Below are 17,923 nucleotides of genomic sequence, written 5' to 3' on the forward strand. Positions count from 1 at the left end.
CTGCCTGGGTCCTTCAGCAAGTTGGGCATAGCACATGTTCTTCGTTTTTATGGCGATGCAGTGTTCTTTTTGTAATGCTATACAACGTGGATCAATAAGATCCGAAGAAATAAAAAAAAAAAAACATAAACAAGAGAGAAGTAATAGCAGTGGTGGGCATTGTACCGGAGAATGCTTTCTTATTACACGGGCTTCCCTTTGACATTATTGGAAATATTGGGGCAAAATGGGCTTGCCAATATGGGGAGACCATATTGGTCCAATATCAAGCCTGGTTGCACTCCCATACTGGACATGTATTGGTAATCCTGGTTTTCCATACGGGTCCAATAATGGACGAAAGAGTGAATCTAGTGCAGGGATCACAGGAAGTCTTCTCTGAATAATGTAAAAAAATAAAGAAAAGAAACCCTGGCCTAGGCATAACTAGAGAGACGACCACGTGACTCAAACTTGCACATACAATTAAACATGACTGGCAAGAAAAATTGGACTAAGGTAGTGTTGCAAGATGAGTCAGAAATTAGGAACTGAATATAGATTTTTTGTTTCGTGTATTTTCTCTAAAAACACCCATAGGCACGTTCTGACATGTACTGAGCTTGTGATCTAGAAATCAGAACGGACGTAATAGGTTCTAAAGTAAACACAGAATAAGAAATTTAAAAACACAAAGCGTGGGGCAAGATAAGACACGCCGTTGTAATGAACTATACAAATTAGATCTAATTCAAGCACCTACACGGCCCACTTGAACACACACCCCGTACATGACGAGCGATAAAACCAGACAGAACCTGGTGCCATTTCCCTCCACCGTCCTTTGCAAACGAGGCACCGCCAGTCTGATGTGTTGCTGGCGGCTCGCTTTTGAGTGCACTTCACCTTTGCTGCAAACATTCTAGGGCACAGGAAAATTATAGTCAGTATGCAAGAGAGGAATGTCTGAGTAACCAGCATAAGGCCACCTAATAGTAAATTAAAATTGCGTTACGTCTAAATTACGTTGAGTTGTCATGTCTTACCCCGTGGACACCACCGGATGCTTTAATATTTCAGTTAAACAGCAGATAACCGAGAGTACCCATATTTTGCATATATCTAGTTGAATGAATAAAGTAATAGGATTTGGACTTACATTGACAGAATAAACTTGCGACACGCTGATGCGCAGACGACAAGCAAAGGTACTACAGAAAATCGCACCTTTTTTCTCGGTCTTTACATTCCAGGCAAAAGTAAACGAGTTCGTTTTCTCTTCAACGCAAATACCAATCCGGACAATTCTCGCGTGCAATAAAGCGGACATGCAGAGCCACGTATGAGGGAAGTTTGAAGCGCATGGGGCAACGCGTCTCTGAGAGAGGCGGCGTGGAGCAAAAAATGTTGCACATTGTCCGGTGTATTATCTTGCCCCACATTACCCTAACTGGGAAGAAAAACACTGGCCAACCTGAGACGAACGCAACCAGGTCAAGCGAAAGTAATGCAGTTAGATCTCAAAAGGTATCTTAGGCTGGGAGAATAGGGGCACCGAAACGAGAGTGTTGTTTCCCCATTCCGATCATTGATTTCTGTTATGACTGCATCAGTCACACAAGGCAAGGAGGAAATACTAATTCTTGACGTGCCCGTGAGACATCCGTCATGAGTGGGACTTGCGTTGTAAAGAATATAAGAACCAGCAGCGCGTCCCACTCCAGGTCGCTCGCCCTAGAGATGTCCAATGCGTTTTGTGCGCGCTATGGGGTTGACATAGACGCCATGTGCACGTAGCGTTTTCATGCGGGAAGAAAAGTTCCCACGAGTTTCGCCCTTTGGGCCTTGGAGCAGACAGATGTAGTTTTTCAGGTATTCTAAGCGTGTCATTCGTGTGCAGCACTCGCGTCTTGTCTATGCTGTTTGTATTGTCTTCTGTTTTAGCACTTTTGGTTTGCGATGTACCACCAAGAGATGATATATATACTCGTCGCGGACCAATATACTTGACGTCTGACGTACCAAGACTGAGAAGGAATGTGCATGTGCTTGAGAGATCAGGGACCAGAAAGGGACTATATGGGCAGGGAGGCACTGGACGAGCGACTCCACGCAGTGGTATTTTCAGACACGAAATATCCTCGCGTTGGCCCCTGATTCACCAGCTCCCACCTGTTCTGAGTACTTCGTTCTATATACTACTAAGCCAATTTTGTAGAATCCTCAAACAAATTTAGAAACCGAAGCAATTGGAAGTCTAAGAGGGCCACTGGTATTTGGGGCAGAGAACAGTCCAGGGAGAAGTCCCTTCTTAAATTCCTGACGAATGTTTGTTGGGGCACTCTGCTTATACCACATACTTCGTTTTCAGGCGTCCCTCCACGACAGTGCAAGCAAAGCTTACCCGACGCCAAATTCATTTGCGAGTACAGATATAAAAAGGAACATGGAACCATAGCTCCAAAGCGTCGTGCAGACCTGCAACCGAGAGATCAGGGCCGAGACAAGCTGCACAAAAAACGTTGCTGGTAAGCGCTTTCCCGTTGAAGTTGCGCTGCCGCATTATGACATTGAATATGTGGATGAAAGCTGCTCTCATCCCGTTCCACTCACTGCTAGAGTACGTCTTCCTAAAGTATTTCCTGTGCGTTGCGCTATAGCTGATGTTTGAATGAACGAGTAACTGAGAAGCACGAGCGGCAATGAGGGGGGGAGGGGGCATGTCTGTGAGAGTTTCCGGCCTCAGCGTTTCCGGAGGCACTGTAACAAGACATACGACACCGGAGAAACGGAGAAGACATAAACACGCAGCAACAAAAGTTTTCTCAAACAGAGCGAAGCCCTCAGCAGACGGCAGAGCTGAAATAGTTAGGTCTGTGGCACACGCTGAAATTACTTTTGTGCTTCACGATGCTTTTGTGCTTGCGGATCACGAGGATATCAGGCTTTAATATAGCAATTGCAATGTACTCAAAGTTACTGTCAATGTTCGAGCCAATGTTAATTATTCCCCTAATTTGGGAAAAAATACGGTTTCCTAGTAGCACCCCTGCCGAGTAGTCCAATGAAAAAACTAAATGCTTCCTAAGCCAACTCCCCCTGTTAAGAAAATGCGTTGGAGCTAAAAAGAAACACCCTGTATATTCATAAACTTCTGAAGCGGGGGAATAATCGAGGTGTTCTGCGCGTTTACGACGTATGGTTGTTTCAATAGTTTTCTTGAAGATTGGTCGACAAGCGCCCTTTGTTTGCACAAAATACGGGTTTCACAGAAAAGGGATCTACGGTTGTTTCAGTCACAGAGATGCAGAAGGTGTGGGTTCGAGTCCTACAGCTGTCTAACCCTTTCAGTGACTTTCATCTTTCACCTTTCATGCAGGACAAGCTCGGTGGGAACATGGCTTCTTTCAGTGCTGGTGTTTACGGAGATGGTCATTCGGACACCGTCCCTTCTAGCCTAAATAACACAAACCACGCACAAACGGGATACCATAATCAACGAAAATGGTTACATAAGACAAGCGGTTTGCGCTAATTTACAGTAAAGACATGTAAAACTGAAGGAAACAGTTTGCTCAACTTTAAAAAACACTCGAGAACACAATCTTGAAGTCCAAATATAGAATGACTGAAAATTCAATCTACCGGCAAGGAAGTAAAGAAAGTTCCTCAGGAAGAGTTCAGAGACTGTTTTTCTGGGAACCGTACTGATCATTGGCATGATATTCAAAGGGTTATGGTTGACGCGTTAAAGGTTCATGCGAATTGAGGGCACGGGGGAAGAAAATATCCATTCAGTCTTCTACGTGCGAGGTCAATGGGCCAGCGTGGGACGAGGGGGGATTACCTCCACTGTGACGTCCCCATATTTAGATCGTAAGATCCTCGCTCTAGCGTACTGAAACAAAAGCTCATACACTGGGGGGGGGGGAATATGTTTATTAAGAAAAAGAAAGGAAAGGTCAGCCAGACGAAGGTCGGCTTGCTATTCCAAACAAAAAGGCAAGGGAAGGGGAAGGAAAGAAAAGGGGACGAAAGGAAAAATAAGAAAAGAAAAGGGGAAGAAAGAAGGAGAAAAGGGGAAGAAAGGAAAAGTAAGAAAAGAAAGCAAAGGGAAAAGGAAAGGAGAAGAAATGAAAAGAAGAAAGAAAAAGAAGAAAAGAAAAGGAAAAGAAGAAAGAAAAAGAAGAAAAGAAAAGGAAAAGAAAAACCAAACTAAAACACAAAACTAAAACTGAAAAGTCACACACACAGTCACACAATCACAAGGCGTTAACAAGGTTCGAAGGAGGAGCGCTGTGGTGACTGCCCACTGGGCCGAGAGAGAAACACAGGGCTCACAGGGAGCCCAGGAGACCCGTGTTACGCAGAAAGCGGAGCACCGCTTTTGTGACTCTCCACTGGTTAGCTCGCTGCACAGGGCCAAGGAGTGTTGCGAGGGAAACGTCTGTCCGTCCGTCCGTGCACCCAAGCTCTGAGAGATGTTGCCAGAGCACGGCCCGATGATGGTGGTGACGCTGACAGTGGAGGAGCTGATGAGAAATATCGTCTTCTACACCGCAGCAGGGGCAAGTGGGAGATGAGACGCGGCCCATTTTGAACAGGAATGAACGGGTGAGGGCAACGTTCAGCCGGAGACGATGTAGAAGGGTCTCCTCCTCGCGGGTACAGCGGCAGCCGATGACAAACTCCAGTGAGGGGTCGATGGACTGCAGGAACGCATTAGGTCGGATAGCGTCTACAAGAAACTGGCGGGTGCCGTCGCCGCAGAGACGCCGTTTCAGCAGGCGGCACGCAGACACCGGGAGCGGTAGTAGGGGCACCGGCGTGGCCGCATCAAGCGCGGCGCGTCTCGCAGCCGCGTCAGCACATGTGTTGCCGTGTAGCCCTGTATGCCCGGGTGCCCACTGAAGGCAGATACGGTGGCCGACCGAGGAGAGTTGGGCGTACTCCTGAAGTACCATGGTACGCAGATCGCTCACGACACTCGGGTGGTATGTGGACAGGAGCGCCAAAGACGCCTTGCTGTCTGTGAGGACGACCCACGCATCAGGCACAGATTCAGCGATATACCGCAGAGCGGCCAGCAGTCCGAGCAGCTCCGCATCCGTGGAGGACACTGTGTAGGGAAGTCGGAGGGCGAGGTCACGGTTTTCCTGCGAGACGTAGTAGGCCGCTGCAGATGACGCATTCGCTACCGATCCATCAGTATAGATGGCGCGGCTCAGAGGATAGGCCGAACTGAGATGCTCGAGCGCGAGCTGGCGGGCTACTGTCACAGGCACATCGTTCTTCCTCTGGAGGCCGGGAATAGTGGCACAGGTCTCGGGTCTTGCAAGCGTCCACATCGCAGGGGCGTGCAAGGGCAGGGAGAACTGTGCAGGGACGGACCCTTTGAGGCGACCGAGAGCACGACCGAAGTCAGAGGCTGGGCAGTCTTCGTCGACGTGGCGAAGGTAGTGGAGAGGGTGCCGCGTAAGGTACCGTGCGAGAACACTGAGGGTTGCCCCGTCCCGCAGAACATCGATCGACGGTTCACGTGCCTCGGCTAGGACAGAGTATGTCTCGGTGGTCGAAGGGACTCCCAAGCAGACGCGGAGGCTCCTGGCTTGGCTAAAGAGCAGATCTCGATTTCTGCTTCGGCTGATACCGTGCAGGATGGGAAGGCTATACCGGAGAGAACCCAGCACGAGGGATTGGTGGACACGGCGGAGGTCAGAGAAGGATGGGCCCCATCGCAAACCAGCGAGGCAACGAAGAACCGCCACGTAACTGTTGATCTTGGTGGTAAGAGCCTTAATGTGGCGAGACCAGGAAAGGTCACGGTCGAGTACCACGCCCAGGTACTTGCAGTACGGGACAAATGGCAGTGGTGAACCTTCAATGTCGAGCGGGAACCTCGTGAATGATCGACGAGTGAACACCATGGCCACAGTCTTGCTGGGTGAAACGGAGAGACCGCGGTCGGCGAGAAACGCGACGATAATATTTAAGCCTCCCTGCAGTCGATGCTGAATGGTGTCGCGGCGAGCGGCAGATGTCCATAAGCAGATGTCGTCGGCATATAGCGTGAGGCGCGTGTGGTGGGGCAGCAGGGCAGGAAGAGAGGCCATGATGACATTGAAGAGCAGGGGGCTGAGCACACTTCTCATACACTGGTTTGACAGACTACAACCAACGTAATACAACACGAGGATACTGATGCGTTATGGACAGATATTCATGAACATATCTTTTGTGCAAACACAGGGCCGCTCGAGGGGACCCCCCAAAAGAAAAAAAAAAAACACGTGACAATTGCGCAAGCAGTACCCCTCTTATTCGTCTTCCCCCACTTCGGAGGTTTTTCAATATATACGGGTTTCGTCGTCAATTAACCTTTTTGCTGTGTGAGAGAAAACTGTGTGTCTATGTCTACTCTATATCTCAGAGTCCTGTCACTGTCGTGCACCAGATAGTCACCGCCCTTCTACTTCTTTCCGGGGCAATAATTTATAAGAAAGCCACTCTTATGTGGTACTAACGTAATATCGCTAACCGAAAATCCCATGAGTCGGGGTGGAAACCTGGCACCACACACAGACATTACCGTGAATTATCACATTTTACGTTTAACGTAGTCAATGCAGAGAGAGAGAAAGAGAGAGACGATTTTTTTTCACATCTTCCGCGCAGCGCGCCTTCTTGCTTATTCTAAGAGGCCCAATCAATGGCCATGTGACAATTTCTTAGCCCTCACTACGTTACGAATATCTGCAATTTATCTCGTCTTTGCATGCAACTCTTTCCAGTCTAATGCAATACAACAAGGATTGTGTTCCGAAAATACTCCAAGAAGAGTTCGTATGTAGTGATCCAGATTTTCTTGAGGTGTTCTTCGAGCAAATACGAACTGAGTGTGGAACATCCAAGTGGGACTGTACAGGTGGGTGTTATTGAAAGTGACGTTCTGGATAGAGATGCGAAGCCCCGGGGAAAACGAAAATTTTGAGGAATAAACCGTTTTTTTTTGTATTTTCCTGGTCTTGGGAAAAATAGCCCAGAATTGCCCGGCGACAAAATTGAAAAATGTGAATGTTCGTCCCTCTGATGGGTTCCTGCCCGCCAACAATGCCTTAGGCACCTCTAATCCGCCAACAACCACCAACTGAGTGCTCCGTCTGGCCGCTTCAAGCGATCGCCATCGCGATCGCATAATGTCAGAGTTCTAGTCGGAGTGCACACGATGTTCTAATTACCTATCGCTGTCCCATGGGATGATCTGCTCAGCATTTATGCCAAGAGGATGAGCAGTAGCTCATTGTATGATGTGCTTTGGACGGCAATGCTTCGACTCAGCAGTAGCCGCGTTTCTTTCCATATTTAAAAAGTATTTTGAAAAAAAAAAACAGAAAAATCAAAATCCTTTCTTTTTTCTTCGAGTGCTTCAAAATGTCCGAAAATTTTGCATCTCTTGTTCTGCAGCAACCAGTCAGGAGTCCGCAAAGAGATCACAGAACATCTTCTGTGCGTAATATAAAAAAGTGCGAAACTGAACACAACTAGGGGGACGAACGACTCAAACCAGCAGAAGTTTAATTTCCACGAGACAACTCACGTGCCTAACAGGGTGACTGGTAGGAAAAAGAGGAGGAAAAGGAATTAAACGGACCACCCTAAGACAGGAAGGAACCAGGACAAGCGAATGTAGGACAGTTAGGTCACAGAAGGCATCTTAGGCTGCTGGACCAGGCACACACACGCGAGACTTTTGCCCCATTCCGACCAGTGATTGCTCACGACGGCCGCTGGAGGCAAAGAAATATTAATTCTCGAGTTGTCTAGGCGACATCCGTTGTTGCTGGAGCACGTATTATAAAAATTTTAAACGTAGACAGTGTTAAAAAAAAGAACTGGTACCCGTTGCACGCCGGATCTCTTGCTCTATAGACGTCCCGTGCGTTTCGGGCGGTCGCAAACGCCACAGTCATCACCATGACGTCGTCAAGGGCCCACGACTGTGCGGCGTTTTGGTGCGGGAAGAAAAGGCCCACGCGTTTCGGCCTTTGGAGTTTGGAACAGAGGGATGTAGTTTCCGAGGTCTTGTTAGCGTGTCGCTCCCGTGTAAAAAAAAAAGTTGTTAGGTTCGCTAGCTGTCTCTGCTGCTTGTATTGTTATCTTCGGTGTTAGCACTCTTACATGGCGATGCCCCACTAGCATAAGATACACGCTCTTCGCCAATTCCAATCGACGCCTGACGTTCCAAGGTTGAGAACGAATGCCAATATACTCGAGAGAACAGGGAAGTGAACGGGGGGACGATATATCCTCCTATTGGTCCCAGATCTACGGAAGCTTCCCTTTGACCAGCCCCCAGTTGACGTAAGGTCCACAAAGAATTTTAGAAAATACTGCGAGGAAGAGGGCCACTGATGTTTGGGACAGAAAACGGTCTAGGAAGAACAGTCTGTTCTTACATTCGTGACGCGTGTTTGTTTGGGGACTCTGCTTATACCACATATTTCGTTTTCAGGCGTCCCTGCACCACAGTGCGATGACGAGCAATTATCCAACGCGAGGAAAATTTGCGATTACAAATATGCGGATGAGCACGGAACCATAGCTCCAAAACATCGTGCAGACCTACAACCTAGGGATATGAGCCCCGCTGAGGTGCACAGACTACGATGCTGGTAAGCGCTGTTCTACGTGCAAGCGGACGTTAAGGTTGCGCAGCCGCGTTGTGATAATGAATATGGGGATCAAAGCTGTTCTCACACCTCATTTATTTCGTTTTCTAGGGCAATCCTGGGGGCGAGTGTCCTCTGTAGAATTTATCTGCCTAAAAACGTTCTATGAGACATTGGGAATTTATCATGGAAAAATATAGAAACATGAGAGAAACGATACTGTCACACTGCTGACTGTTCTGCTGACTTTCAAATGTCTTACCCGACTGTATCAAGCCAGTGTCATTAAGAAACAGACTTTTCATCGAAGGGTAGTTAATGCTTCAAGCAATTCCTCGCTTGTGTATTGTTCGATCGTTTGCGTAATTGACTTCGACAGCGCACACTTCGCTTTGTGTCGGAGGCGAGCAGGACTCTCGAATTTACGGAAGGCTAACAAGCACAAACTATTGAGTAACAGTACCTGTAGAGTATATGTGCTTTATCTTCAGAACGGAATTCTAATATACCTTCGGAAGTGGGGTTCTCGAACTTAGTGCTCCTCATGATTTTTCTCCGTATTTGATAACTGATATTTCTCTATGCTTTCTTTCGAAACCGCCGAGCTCGTTGCCCGTCATAGGATGTACAGGAACGGTACAGGTAAATTGCGGCTGTTTACCAAAGTGAGTGGAATCAGTAAAATAGAACACATCGGGACAATTCGTTTCGTATCATTTACCATTTTTGGTAAAGAAAAGGAAGAAGCAAATAAAGTACAATTAAACGAAACTAGATTACGTCTCTAATGTATCATCACACTGTCCTAAAGTTGTCATTAATCGAGTTCTGAGGACATCCTGAGTGCACCATATAGTGCCCCACAGTGACGATGAGGACGCATGAATTGCGGATCAGATTTGACTTTCTTGCGGGTGCCACCCCTGTTCATACATGGTTCTCTTAGAACATCCTTGGGATGAGAGTGTGTTCTTGGGTTTAGACCGAGATTAACGGGCAGCTTTGCGACGGTGTTTACGACATCACATCCATTATTATGTGACTGACGTGAACCAAAGCAATGAACACAGATAGTGAGGCATTATACGCACATATTCGTGAACTCTTATTTCGTGCAAAGAAAGGGCGGCTTGCTGGGACCCCCTCATGTAAACTGTTCACGCGGTAATGCAATCCTTCTCTTATTCATCTTCAGCCGCTTCGGAGGTATTTGAATAGATATGAGTTCGCCGTCTATTACACTTTGCTGTGCTTACGAAAAGACTATGTCCACTACCTGTCTCGGGTATTGCCCTCTCGCAATCATGCACCAGCTAGACACCGCCCTTCGACTCCTTTCCGGCACCATAATCGTTGAGAGATGCCCATTCCAGTGTCATACACACGGAACATTATTCCACTGAAATCCCTCGAGTAGAATACTGCCACGACACGCACACTCTCCCTGAATTGTCACGGGCCCTGTTCTAAGAGAACCCATCAACGACCACGTGACAATTTAATAAACCTCAGTATGTCAAGCATTTCTAATTTACCTCCTATTTGCCAGTCTATTTTCGTTTCCCACCTCATTTTCAACCTTTTTTCCAGTCTAATGGAATACAGCAAGGATTGTGTTCCACGATTTCTGAAACATTACGGTTGCACTGATCCAGATTTTATTGAGATGTTCCTCGAGCAAGTACGCGATGAATGTGGAACTTCCAAGTGGAACTGTAAGTACAACAGCGAGAAGAATATCGTGGCATAATGCGCACTTCATTGCTTCATTGGCCACAGCCCCGTTGGTAACACCAGTGTTAAAGGAGCATGGAAAAGAAATTTCACTATATGAAAAAAGTTGGTTTTAGTTTGTCAAGCACACATGTAAAAATCATTCTCGTAAAATATTCATACCGAACAATATATTGTTACAGCAGAATTCAATTTATAGAATCGCTTCCGTGGCGGAGGCTTAGCGCGATCCTCTCACGAGCCACTTCCCATTGACTGTGACGTCAAACGATAAAAGTGCTCTCATTCGTAACGGAAAATTCGAGGGATGCTCCTCTTCGACAGCTATTCATTGTGTTCTGTTGGTTTAAAGCATGAAACAAAGGTGCAAACAAAGGATAAAGCAATACACTCATGATAATTTATAACGAGAATGCGATCGTGTCTTATAGCCCTTTTTATCTTATCGTATGTACGTATCTGTGTCACAAAGAGTGCCACTGGCTCACGTGAGGCGATAAGCAGGTTTCGGGCTGCTCACAAAGTAGTGCAACATGACGCGGCTCTTCTCATATTCGTCGCTGGAAAACAAAGCAAACAAAGTGCGCCCTTCGTGTCTGAAACTTTCTTTGAAATCGTTCAACGATCGCAGCTTTGACTGGTACTGCAGCTGGACACACTTCCTTCCCCACATTCCCACCATATATTCACAAAAACGCGATTTAAGGAATGGGCGCCGCGATTAGTGCTGCCACCCCTGATCAGAATTTAACACGAAAAGCACAACATCGTATGAGACACTTAGCACACATGTCGTTAATGCCCCATAGCATCTTGTCGTTTTCATGCTAAATTCTCCACTACCTAGTCTTGGTTAGATTTCCTGTAATCAGCTGCTTATGTCTTATTAATTTACTGATATCTGAATTATACATATATTCGTATGTTCTGTTTCAGGTGGGACTGCACCGAAGTGCAACAAGGAAACAGTGACCGACGCCGACACTGAGTGCGGCACAAAATACACGCAGGAGCACGGCGTTAGTACTCTAAAACCCAATGAACAACCAGACAATGCAGACAAGAGCAACGAGATGCGCAAGCAACAGTGCTGGTATGTGGTTTTCTACTTGTGCGGTCCCGCAGTCGTGATAAAGGAAGTGGACCAGTACTCTCAAACAGAGTTCGAGGTAACGAGTTACAAGTAACTCGTTTGGTTTGAGGCATGGAATGCATCTAATGGCATCTTGGCATACATTTACTGGTACTAAGTTCCTTTCAGAGGAACTCGTTCCTTTTTCAGGTAACCTTGCCACAGCAGGCTAAGTTAAGTTCCAAGTTACTTTTAACTTGCTTTTCACTCACGTCCAGATACTTTTTTGTTGCTTCCTCCCAGGTTACTTCATGGCATTGTTCGCCATGAAACGTGACATTCAATCAATGACGGTATTCTGTTCAGGAAGTAATAACCGCTGCCATTGAAATGAAGCTGAACCATTCTGCGGTTACAGGGAGTAAGATGCAAAACGTCCTGAGAAACGTCATCATGACATTGGTGGACAGACTGGAACCGAAACCAATCGGAAGGAGAGGGCTGGGTTCCACGCTTTGCGCTCCTCCGCAAGCAACTCGAGGTCTAACTCAGCTGCTCATGCGCGCTGCACGTGCGTAATGCGAAGTAACTTGGAATTAACTTTTTACGTAGCTCAGTAGCTGCGAGTTACGTTTCCGGCTGAAGAACCTCATTATTAACATAATTACATTTTTCACACGGTAACTTAACTTGCAACGAGTTTGTTTTCTTTTTTTTTTTACGCGTAACTTCTCAATCTATGCTCTCAAACATCACACCAAAAGTGGACCGATATTGTTCCAATATCGGAAACCAATCTTGCAAATATTGGGCCAATGTGGCAAATGCAACGTGGTCCCACATATTTCTACACACCTTAATCCGGCCTCTTTTCGCCAACGCACAACTGACGCTGATTTTCCCGTTACACCGGATCAAAGGCTATGTCAGAGTTTGCATGCATTTGAATGTCATCTTTTCCAGTTCCATGGAATACAGCAAGCACTGTGTTCCCGAAGTGCTAAAAAGGAAAGGATGCAGTGATGAGATTGCTGCGTCTTTCATTGCACAGAGGAAGAAGCTGATAGTGGTAATGTGTGGAACGTCGATGGGGCACTGTGATTTCTACAAGAGCAAGAGCACTGGACATCCCATACATCCCATACGGACTTTGTCAACATTCATCTTTGTGATGTCGGTGGGAACAAGCGGCTTTTACGGCCGGTTATGGTATCTGCAGGGTTAACTTACCATTATAAATGATCATTGTCAGTTGTACTTTCTTGATATTTTAACTCGTTGAGCACTCTTGATCACAATAAAGATGGTATCGTCATATTCAACATCGAGGCACAGCGACAAGCAATAAATGTTGTGTCTCATTCTACAACAGATGGTATGCGGCAATGTCTTCCCTCTCACTCATGGGGTGTTGGGAACTTCTCATTCTTTTTTCGAGGGGAGGGGGATATGCAATGTCTAGCGATCATTGTTACCGAAAATACACATCGCTGCTGCAAAGGCAGGGCGGGAAAGGTAATAGATTGAAGGATTCTTTGCATACAGTGATATACTTATGACTGGACATACAGAACTTGCGGTGGGCACCCTGTAAGCGTGAACAATGAACAACTCTGTGAACGAGATACAAGCATCGCAAGCAAGCAGGAGACGCTGGGACCCCACTGCGCAGCGCTCGTGTGACCGGACGACCCTCAAAGGCCTGTTGATGCGTCTACGCGTTAGCCTCGAGAGCGTGAGAGGAATAAATTCTGAATTTGAAGATCCTCTCAAGGACGACGTACTGGAGGGGACATATGCAATGATGCTGAAATACAAAGAACTATGATTTACATTGTCTTGCAAGATCCTTCCTGATCGACTAATGCTCGAACTAATGTGGGGGTGGTGTTCTGTGCAAATAACGAGCACGGGAATGATTTCGCCCCCTTATTTCCTCTTTTCTTGGAATACCAGACCCTCACAAATGCCGACGAAATGATAACATCTAAGACAGCCAAATATTCCGTTATGGAAGTCCCCCACCAAAGATGAGGGACCTTACCTCTGACGTCATTTATCTACAATCCTAGTAGTCCGCGCAACAGATGGATGGCGCTGACGGTCTCTATCGAAGCATCATACTGGAGACGCAGGGGCCCATGGGAGTTACGCTACCTGTTTAGGTTGTGGCCATCCGTCTCCGATTAGCGGGCGCATGTGCATGTTTCCTGGAGGGATTGATAAGGTTTGTGTGATAGGAGGAGACGCTCCTATTTCCGATACGTTACTTAAGCAACGGCATAAGGCAGTTGCGGGCCTTTTTTCCTTCTCTGGGTCGAGAGGCGGAACGTTGCTGCACTGCTTTGGAAAATGTAAGGAAATAAACAACTCATCTTCTGTTCAATTGCTCTGTTCGTGTTCTTCGGTGTTACGGCGTGTTGAATACGGAACCACCCAGGGTTTGTGGGCCGCGGTTCCCAGAAGATACACATTGCACGCAATATTCAGGCGAAAGCTGTATACGTACTACCAAATCAGAACATACTAACAATCTTTGTAAAAAAATATTGGGAACTGTAATAACACATATTGCGAACATAATTACTTTTGGTATTTCGTACATATGGCACCGTACCGCGTTGTCAGTGCATTCTGAGTGAGGTTCGGGAGCTACAACCACGTAAACCATAGATCTCTTCAGGGTGTTTTAAAGACATCGTTGCTGGGACATTGATGGCATCCTTTGGACGTCCATTATGATCCACGTGTTGTCGTAGGGAATGTCTTGATGTTTTCATGCCGCATCCACAAGATATCTTCATGGACGTCTTCTTTGGAAAGTCAGTAGACGTTTTAGCTGTGGTGGTATAGGGCCTCAATAACGGCAGGAATTATGACAGGAATCTCGTAATGAAGGCGACGGAAACAAAGAACACACCGCAGACAGCAGCAACTTTCAACCCTTTTACTAGGACATCACTTTTACGCGTACTTTTTAAACACGAGTTACCTCCTGGCAGACAAATTGGTTGGGATATTTCGTTCTTGGGCACCAATTAAATATTATTATTATTATTATTATTATTATTATTATTATTATTATTATTATTATTATTATTATTATTATTATTCAAGATGGCGCCCAGTGCCGACACGTGTGTCATCTGCGCTCTGCCGTTTTACGGTAAACAATCTACTCTGAAGTGTACAAAGTGCGACAAACGGGTGCATGTTGAATGCATGAACCTTACCTCCGAGGATGCCAAAATTCCGGACGTCGTAAGTCGTTTTTTATGCCCGCTCTGTGACTCTGTGCCATCGCCTCCGGGGACCACTAAGCCTAGCGAGACCAACCTGCCATCGTCTCCGGCTTCCCCACGGGGATTCTCCCTGCCCCAACCGGATGGCCTTGACCTCGTTTCCCTACTCCAAGCTGCCCTTCAGGGGATTTCCTTCCTGACCGACGAGGTTGCCGCGCTCCGCCGTGATAACGCCCAACTCAAAAATGAGTTTCACGAATCTTCTTCGGTATGGTGATCCAGATCAACTCTCTGCGAGCTGAACTGCGTAAAGCTTCTCTTCGTAGGGGTGCAGCCGTCACTCCGAATTTTCGTGCAAATGTGGTGTCGTCGCAACCGGCCTCCCTCCCTACTTCGGCCCCATCTAAGGATTTGACTCGAATACCGGGAGTCACGTTCGCGGCACAGGCCGCTAAACTACCTGTAGGTAACACATCTTCACCAAGTCTTTCTAACGGTGAGATGCCGCCGATTGAAATGCCCAACGTACGTGCATCTCAGCCCAGAGCTTTCTTCGGCACGTCGATTTCCGAAGGCCTAAGTGCCGTGGAACCGCGCCGCGCCAACAAGGCACTATTCGTCACCAAGCTCCTTCCTGCGACAACTGTAGATGACATCACTGCATTCGTCGGAAAGAAAACTGACTCCTCGTCTATCAAGTGCACAAAGTTAAAATCACGTTACGAAACCTATGCCTCGTTCCACATCTCAACTGACGACGCTGCCTTTGACCTCCTTCACGATCCTGCGGTGTGGCCCTCTGGCTGCTTAGTCAAGCAGTTCAGGGGTCGGCACCACAGCAGCATGATCTACAGTTCCGACCAACATGCTCCCACGGATGGCAGTCAAGAATGAGTGGACAAGTCTGTACTACGAAAACGTGCGTGGTTTGCGTACGAAGAGTTCGAGCTTTTTCTCAGCTGTGTGTGAGTGCGAATACGACATCATCTGTCTTTCTGAAACCTGGCTAAATGACTCTATCCCGAACAGCGCCTATTTTCCCGATTGCTATAGTCTGTACCGTTTAGATCGCGTTGTTCCTGGGAAAGCTACTGCACGTGGCGGTGGGTGCCTAATTGCAGTGCCCAATGCCTTGAAAGTTATACGTCGCCGCGACTTGAAGCAATACCCTGAGTCGGTATGGACAGAAATTCATCGCCCCAATGACCCCAACTTACTTGTGGGTATCCACTACTTCCCACCATTGTTTAATCCGTCAGAACTCTCCCAGTACCTTGTGTCCCTGGAGCCATCACTTGATAGACACTGTGACATCTTGATGTTAGGTGATTTCAATCTACCTCATTTCGAAGCTCAACAACTTTCCTCAACCGTCTTACGGTTTAAACGGTGTAAACTGTCTTCGTGACTTTGCCGATTTCTTGTCACTCTCCCAAGTTAACACTGCCCCCACCATAGGGGACAATTCCTTGATCTTTGTTTCGTCCGCTCGGCCAATTTTACGTCTGTTAGGCCTGCTTCCCCGTTGATTCCACCAGACAAATATCACCCCCCTTTTGCAGTGTCCGTGCCTACTTCTTTCCGTAATCATCATGTAGCATCTGATATTTTCGATCTTCGTCGAGGTGATTACGTTGGTCTATATCATCATCTCGCAGCAGCTAATTTTGAACCCGTATTCAATGCCACTGATGCTAACAGTGCTGCTGTTTTATTTACAGATATTGTTCATTCAGGTATAAGTTCCTTTGTCCCCACTCGGACCATACAGAATGTTCATAGATACCCTACTTGGTTCTCGAAGGAGACCAGATCTCACCTAAAGAAGAAAAAATTCCACCACCGGCAATTCAAAAAGCATAACTCCACAACACACTACATACTATTTGATCACTACCGGACACTCTTTAAGCAGGCACAATCACGTGACTATGCCAATCGCATCAAATCCATTGAAATGGATCTCAAGAGTAATCCTAAACAATTTTGGAAACAAGTGCGTCTCTCTAAAAACGAAAACAGTCTATGCGCTTTGAACAGTAACGGTGGGGTATCTTCTAACCTAACCCTGATGCCTCAGCTCTTCGCTACACATTTTTCTTTAATATATAAACGCGGTAACGCACAGCCAATTGCGAATTCGAGCTCCGAGCTTCCTTGTATAGCAGTGTCCCACGAGGAGGTCATCGCAGCTATTCGGAAGCTAAAACCTACTTTGACCCCAGGGGCCGACAAAATTCCTGCAGTATTCGTTAAAGCCTACGGTGACCTCCTTGCACCCGTCCTCCTTCATGTATTCAACCTGTCTCTACGAGGCTGTGTGTTCCCTACCTGCTGGAAAACTTCGGTTGTCGTACCAGTCCACAAGTCTGGCGATCCTTTAAATGTGTCAAACTATCGTCCTGTCAGTCTACTGTGCGCGTTTTCAAAGGTATTTGGGCAAGCAATCTATGATCGCACGTTTTCTTTTCTCAAGTCGCAGATATGTGAACAACAACATGGTTTTATGCCAGGCAGATCCACTGTCACCAATCTTGTATCGTTTATGTCCGTCGTGGCTCCTTGTGTCTCAGAACGAGGACAAGTAGATTAAATTTATTTCGACATTTCAAAGGCATTTGACATGATGGACCATACTATTTCACTTCACAAACTTCATATGACTGGTCTCGGAAACGCCCTCATTGCTTTCTTCTTTTGGTCTCTGAGTAACAGATGCTGTGTCGTAAAGGTGCACGGTGCCTTTTCTTCTCCTTACTTTCCCCCTTCAGGTGTTCCTCAAGGCTCAATTCTGGTGACGCTCCTTTTCAATGCCTTTATTAATGACTTAGCTGGGCATATTCGTCATTCTCATGTTCTTCAGTACGCCGATGACGTGGAGATATTTAAAGTTATCCACGACCCAAATGACGTTCATAAGCTACAAACTGACGTTTCTTCTGTAATTGAATGGTGCTCTAAAAGTGGGATGACTATTAATCCATTGATACGAAACATGTGACTTACTCAAGAAAAACTAACATAATATGCAATACATACATGTGTTCCGATGCCATCAAGCGTGTCGATGTACTGAAGGATTTGGGGGTCATTTTCGACTCCCAGCTGCGTTTTCATGATCATGTCTCTTACGTTCGGTCTTCAGCTCTCAAAATTCTTGGCTTGCTCACATATACATGCAAAATCTTCTCCACACACTCTGTATTTCTTCACCTGTATCGTTCCTT

At 46.6% G+C, this 17,923-nt stretch overlaps 1 protein-coding gene across 1 annotated transcript in view; it reads left to right on the forward strand.

The window, feature by feature from the left end:
* Window positions 1-11,569, forward strand: part of LOC135373805 (uncharacterized) — a 30,691-nt gene extending 19,122 nt beyond the window's left edge. The window contains exons 6-10 of the mRNA XM_064606872.1: window positions 2,351-2,507; window positions 6,771-6,904; window positions 8,492-8,651; window positions 10,239-10,363; window positions 11,319-11,569. Coding sequence (XP_064462942.1) covers window positions 2,351-2,507; window positions 6,771-6,904; window positions 8,492-8,651; window positions 10,239-10,363; window positions 11,319-11,569 — 827 coding nt within the window. The remainder of the gene's footprint in view (window positions 1-2,350; window positions 2,508-6,770; window positions 6,905-8,491; window positions 8,652-10,238; window positions 10,364-11,318) is intronic.
* Window positions 11,570-17,923: the final 6,354 nt, after the last annotated feature.

This window comes from Ornithodoros turicata, unplaced genomic scaffold, assembly GCF_037126465.1.
Source record: "Ornithodoros turicata isolate Travis unplaced genomic scaffold, ASM3712646v1 Chromosome32, whole genome shotgun sequence".
Classification (NCBI taxonomy): domain Eukaryota; kingdom Metazoa; phylum Arthropoda; class Arachnida; order Ixodida; family Argasidae; genus Ornithodoros; species Ornithodoros turicata.